Source organism: Argentina silus (genome assembly GCF_951799395.1).
Source record: "Argentina silus genome assembly, chromosome: 3".
In the NCBI taxonomy this organism is placed as follows: Eukaryota; Metazoa; Chordata; class Actinopteri; order Argentiniformes; family Argentinidae; genus Argentina; species Argentina silus.
Genome location: NC_139657.1, coordinates 43,755 through 49,820, shown reverse-complemented (window position 1 = coordinate 49,820; position 6,066 = coordinate 43,755). Strand labels below are relative to the sequence as shown.

At 48.4% G+C, this 6,066-nt stretch overlaps 1 protein-coding gene across 3 annotated transcripts; it reads right to left on the bottom strand.

Moving 5' to 3' along the window:
* Positions 1-400: 400 nt before the first annotated feature.
* nutf2 (nuclear transport factor 2) lies at positions 401-4,914 on the bottom strand. 3 transcript variants are annotated; one of them, XM_083667418.1, is made up of 5 exons: positions 4,849-4,899; positions 3,595-3,716; positions 2,297-2,368; positions 1,206-1,304; positions 401-1,079 (listed from the first exon to the last, which is right to left on the bottom strand). In XM_083667418.1, coding segments are annotated over exons 1-5 (408 nt in total). In that variant the 5' UTR covers positions 4,850-4,899; the 3' UTR covers positions 401-965. The 3 variants fall into 3 exon arrangements, with proteins under 3 accessions (XP_083523544.1, XP_083523546.1, XP_083523545.1); XM_083667420.1 differs by lacking the exon at positions 4,849-4,899 and adding an exon at positions 3,914-4,032; XM_083667419.1 differs by having other exon boundaries at positions 409-1,079; positions 4,853-4,914.
* Between the last annotated feature and the right edge of the window lie 1,152 nt (positions 4,915-6,066).

The window sequence follows — 6,066 nt, the reverse complement described above, 5'->3', positions numbered from 1 at the left end:
TAACCACCCGACGTGCCACGGCTGCAATCAACCATGATAATCAGGAGGATTTGACTTGGAAAATCAAAATAAATCCTCCAGGACAGTGATCTGTTCTTCTGGAAGGTTTTTTTACTGATGATGATGTTGTTCACTTACTTACAAATGTACTTATTGTAATTCGCTTTGGATAAAAGTGTCTAAGTGACAAAAATGTTACATGTAATTTCCTTCACAAGACAATACACTGATGTTGGGTTCAGACTGTATCCTTCATGTTCATCAACAACATCCTTTCATATCACAGAGAACATCATTCACCTGCCAGAGGCAGAGGACCACACATGCAGAGGAACAAGCATCTGAGAATCATTAAGAAAAAGTCTTCAAGGTTTTATTGTGTTGTTGCTTCAGTATCATCAACATCACAGAGAGCGGAGGGGGGGGGGGGGGGGGGGGCACCAGGACGACAGGTTATTGATCATCATCCTCTTATGATTCTTTGGATCGCTATAGCAACCGGACGTGAGGATGAAGGAAGGAGCAGTCGGTTAAAGTTTAAAAAAAAGAAGATGTGGAAGAACGACACCAACCCAGAGAGGCTGGGGGGGGGGCTGGGGGGAAGAGACTGGGGGGGGGGGGGGGGGGTTGTCCTGTCTGCATCTCCAGCATCATGCAGTAGAGGTCAAGTGACATCAGCGCAGGGTCACTGATTGGCTCTGCCAGCTCTCAGCCAGAGAACGTCTGCTTCCTATTGGCCAGACCTTTGTGGGTGGGGCCTGCAGGGTGTCTGTGATTGACATCTACAATCCGGTGGTGTTTGTTTGTTTGTTTGTTTGTTTGATGTCTTGTTTGCCAAACAGGCGTTGGGTGATGCAGGAGGGGGGGGGAGGGTGCCAGGCATGGCTGGGAGAGGAAGGAGCCCCCCCCTCCTCCTCACCCCCCCCTCCCCTCCCCCTCCTGCCCACCAGGGGGGGCTGGTGCGTCTAGCCGAAGTTGTGAAGCGCAAGGCGGAACATGTCATTGGTGCAGACCCAGGCGTCGTTGATGTTCTTCAGGATGAAACTCTGGTGGAAACCCATGATGGAATCCTCATCTGCCTGGGGGAGAGGGGGGGGGTGTTAGTGTTGGAGAGAGAGAGAGAGAGAGAGAGAGAGAGAGAGGGGGAAAGAGAGAGAGAGAGGGGGGAGGGGGAGAGAGAGGGGGGAGGGGGAGAGGGGGACTACCTTCAGCTGTCCTACGACCATGCTCATGATGCAGCTGTCAGGTGTGGGCTGGTGGTCCTGGGCTGTTATACTGTGGGCGATCTTTGTGAAGGGGAGGGTCTGGAGCACCACAACAACATCATCATTAATAACAACAACATCATTAATAACAACAACAACATCATTAATAACAACAACATCATCATTAATAATAACAACAACATCATTAATAATAACAACAACATCATTAATAATAACAACATCATTAACAACAACAACATCATTAACAACAACAACAACATCATTAATAACAACAACAACAACATCATTAATAACAACAACAACATCATTAATAACAACATCAACCGCAGACAGACTGACAAGACAGGCAGGCAGGCAGGCAGGCAGACAGACAGGCAGACAGGCAGGCAGGCAGGCAGGCAGGCAGACAGACTGACAAGACAGGCAGGCAGACAGGCAGACAGGTCTCCCGCCACCATGGAAGAGGAGAGTACGACCATTTTATTTATATTCCAGTCATTTAGTCAGACTTACGACTGCATTCCTAATGTCACTACATTACAAATCAAATCAAATGGGACTGGTCACGTACATTGCATACAGCCATAAGTGATATTGTGAAATGCTTTTGGAATTTAGCTCAAACCAATCAACATAATCAACAATACAATCTAATAAGAATTAAACTATGACAAAGGTGTGATGTCTGGAGCAGCAATAAAGCCTCAGAGCCAGGGTCCTGTCCAGTCCAGTCCAGTCCAGTCCAGTCCAGAACAGAACCTCCAGGGTGGTGCTGGATCATCAGAACCAGACTCAGGTTGATTTATTATTTATATAATTGCTATAACGCTGAATTCACTGAGGAACATCAGAATGCTTCAAAGATAGTTCCTCTATCATGACTACATATATAGTTTAATTTGTTTTGTAATGTCAGGTTCACAGCGTGACGCAGAAACTTGGACATTGTTTGGGGAGAACGCTGGTCATCATCACAAGTACGAACTTCTCACATATTATTATTATTATTATGTATCAAGTATCAGTTGAAACAACCAGAACATATATAAACATATATAAATACAACTCACAGAGAGTTTCTCTACAATCGCTGCTTTTCCCTGGAATTGCTGTCCCTCCCACGTAAGGCATGATGCATCAATCTGGAGAGAGAGGAGAGGAGAGGAGGTCAGAGAGGAGAGGAGGTCAGAGAGAGGAGAGAGAGGAGGTCAGAGAGGAGAGGAGGTCAGAGAGGAGAGGAGAGGAGGTCAGAGAGAGGAGAGAGAGGAGGTCGGAGAGGAGAGGAGAGGAGGTCAGAGAGAGGAGAGAGAGGAGGTCAGAGGAGAGGAGAGGAGAGGAGGTCAGAGAGGAGAGGAGGTCAGAGAGAGGAGGTTCTGTGTTGCTGTTTGAGAGAAACACATGACGGGTGACACACAAACATGGAATGACCTATGACCTCCCACATGCCCCTCCCCTCCCTTATATGGATGTAAAAGCATACGATTGGTGGAACCATAAAAGCATGGCCTCTGATGCCAGGTGGTCACCAAAGAAGCCATTCAGAAATCATTTTCTTCTTCTTATTATTATTATTATTGTTGTTGCGTTGTTGAGGAGATAGCTGCCAGAGCATCCCACTGCACCGTCTACGGCTGGATTCTGTGTTTATGACAACTAACTGATTTGATTTCATGTGTGTTACGTGTCCACATCTTAAACACATGCTCCTGTCTGTCTGTCTCCCTGACTACCAGTCTAAACTTGTCAGATCATTGAGACGTCAAGCATCAGAATAATGAGCTTTCAACTGTAACATGCAAATAAGACCATGAGCACCCATGACAAACGACCTTCATCTGACGACCTTCATCTGACGACCTTCATCTGACCCTGTCTGGTGTTGCTTGAGGTGACAGAGTGGCTGGTAGATCCAGTCCAGTGCTCAGTCAGCTAGAGTATGCTAGGTAGCTAGTACTATGTTTGAATATCTCGACCAAACACTTGTCCAAATAAGCTATTTAGTCACATTTATTAAAACAAAGTTGACGACAGTATGTGTCTAGTCAGCTATAGTGTAAAGCTGGGTTCTCCAGAAGGCACATGCTCTAGACAGACGAGACAGCTCTACTACAACAATGGATTTTGGAGCACAACCAAGGTTTGAATATCTTAACCAAACACAAAGCCCAAAGAAGCCATTCAGACTGAGAGGACGGACCCTCACACACCTCACACACACCTCTCACACACACACCTCTCACACACACACACACCTCACACACACCTCACTCACACACACACACCTCACACATGACAGACATGAAGATTGGTAGTTGTGTTCAGAACCTCCATTAGAGACTCAGTCCACAGTGAGACAGAACAAACTCACATATATTGCTCCGAGTTGGGTCCGGTCCGTGTCAAACAGCTGGTAGTAGTGTTGCACAAAGCTGGATCCTATCTGTTCCCAGATCGGCTTGTCCCCCATGCTGAATCTCCCAGCTACACGCACTACCACACACACACACACACACACACACACACACACACACACATGAATGGCCAGGCCGGGTCACATTACCCCAGCTGCAGGTCTAGGACCTGCTCTGCTGGTCAAATGTTACGGTTGGGGGGGTGGAGGGAGGAAGGGAGGGAGGGAGGGGAGGGCTGGGCTGAAATAGACCCACAGGAATTTGGACACAAAATACCTGAAAACTCAGACCACAGACACTGACTGTCTGTCTGTGGTAGATGGGATGTGTGTGTCTCTTTGGTAGATGGGTGTGTGTGTGTATGTGTGTGTGGTAGATGGGATATATGTGTGTGTGTGTGTGTGTGTGTGTGTGGTAGATGGGATATATGTGTGTGTGTGTGTGTGTGTGTGTGGTAGATGGGATATATGTGTGTGTGTATCCTGAAGTCTTTAAACAGTGTCCGGTTTGGCCGGTTGGTGTCACGTGTTTCCGTGCCGTTGTCATGTGCTTCTCCTCTGCACGAGAACTTTCCGCGAGGCTCAGTCAGCTACCAGGCTAGGCTAGGCTAGGCTAACCGGGCCGGTAACAACAAGTGTCGGCCGTAGGGCGAGTGAAACCGGGCTCAAAGTCAGTGACACCGGGCAGCGACTCGGCAACTCGGTAAGCCGGTCTGAACTCAGCTTCGTACCGGCTCGTCTGACTGGTTAACAGTAACACAGCTAGCTGACTAACCCAGCTTCAACAGGAGAGCCGACCCTTAGTTTCACTAGTCGGTAACGTTAGTCGACTCCCCCGGTAAAGAGCAGTTAGCGACGGTGAAAGCTAAACTAACTGGTCAACAACACGTGTTGTAGGACTGACTACTAAAAATAGACTCTGGTCCTAACGTCGCCTGCCGCTCCTCCGCCTGCCGCTCCTCCGCCTGCCGCGCTCCTCCGCCTGCCGCCCCGCCGCCTGCCGCCCCGCCGCCCCGCCGCCCCGCCTCTACGCCCGCCGCCCCGCCGCGGCCCACACAGACAACATAGGCGTGTCTTGTCACTTTAGCGAGTCAGCGTCTGTCAACAAAGCTCTGCTGTCCAAATCTGTTTAAAATGTAATACGACATTCTTACTGTCGGATGACACAAATATTTCCATTCAATGTATCATTGAATGTTTTAGAATAACAACTCACCACGAACCCGACACCGTCCCCGGCTCCGTTATGGCGATTCCACCGTTCAGCGGCTCTGCCCGGAACGACAACCTGCCGCGGTGCTGGCTGGGAGTTGGAGTCTTCACATGATACAGCGACTGGCTTGAAAGCAATCTAGTCACTCCAGTCAAAACAGTAAATAAGACCTTTCTGTAGTGTCAAATTTCCATATATACCTTTTCCATATATTCATTCATCATTTCATCATTCCATTCATCAGTCCATACTGTTGACCACAGAATGAAATAGATACTGTACCAATTATATTTCTATGAAGAGACCCACCTGTAATTTCCAGGGAGACATACTGCGTTCGTGTTCTATAATATCATATTTCTATAATATCATATTTCTATACTGGGTGAGGGGGAACAGCTTCAGCTGAACAGTGAGACTGTCAGGAGCATTGAATGGTCGACAGCAGAGCCGTAGATGAATACTGTGGTCCAGTGGTCGGGTGGTCTGGGATGGTCCAATGGTCTAGCACCATGGCCTACAGGGGGTCCGGACCTGGAGGAGACCAGGGCCCAGTAGAACTAGAGAGGTTCAGAAACAACACTTCACCTGATTCTGATGTTGCAGGTTTTTAAAGGTGAAGTTTACCCCAAATCAATTTTCATGTGTATTTGTGGTCAATCCATGATCTATGACCTGCTCTACTCTGACCTGCTCTACTCTGCTCTACTCTGACCTGCTCTACTCTGACCTGCTCTACTCTGACCTGCTCTACTCTACTCTACTCTGACCTGCTCTACTCTGACCTGCTCTACTCTGCTCTACTCTGACCTGCTCTACTCTGACCTGCTCTACTCTGACCTGCTCTACTCTGCTCTACTCTGACCTGCTCTACTCTACTCTACTCTGACCTGCTCTACTCTGACCTGCTCTACTCTGCTCTACTCTGACCTGCTCTACTCTGCTCTACTCTGACCTGCTCTACTCTGCTCTACTCTGACCTGCTCTACTCTGACCTGCTCTACTCTGCTCTACTCTGACCTGCTCTACTCTGACCTGCTCTACTCTACTCTACTCTGACCTGCTCTACTCTGACCTGCTCTACTCTGACCTGCTCTACTCTGCTCTACTCTGACCTGCTCTACTCTGCTCTACTCTGCTCTACTCTGACCTGCTCTACTCTGCTCTACTCTGACCTGCTCTACTCTGCTCTACTCTGCTCTACTCTGACCTGCTCT

Excerpts from the sequence above, each read along its gene's own strand:
- nutf2 (XM_083667418.1), bottom strand. Across the intron at positions 1,305-2,296 it reads CGATTGTAGAGAAACTCTCT|ACCCTCCCCTTCACAAAGAT; the intron begins GTGAGTTGTATT and ends GTGGTGCTCCAG. Across the intron at positions 1,080-1,205 it reads TGGTCGTAGGACAGCTGAAG|GCAGATGAGGATTCCATCAT; the intron begins GTAGTCCCCCTC and ends CCTCTCCCCCAG.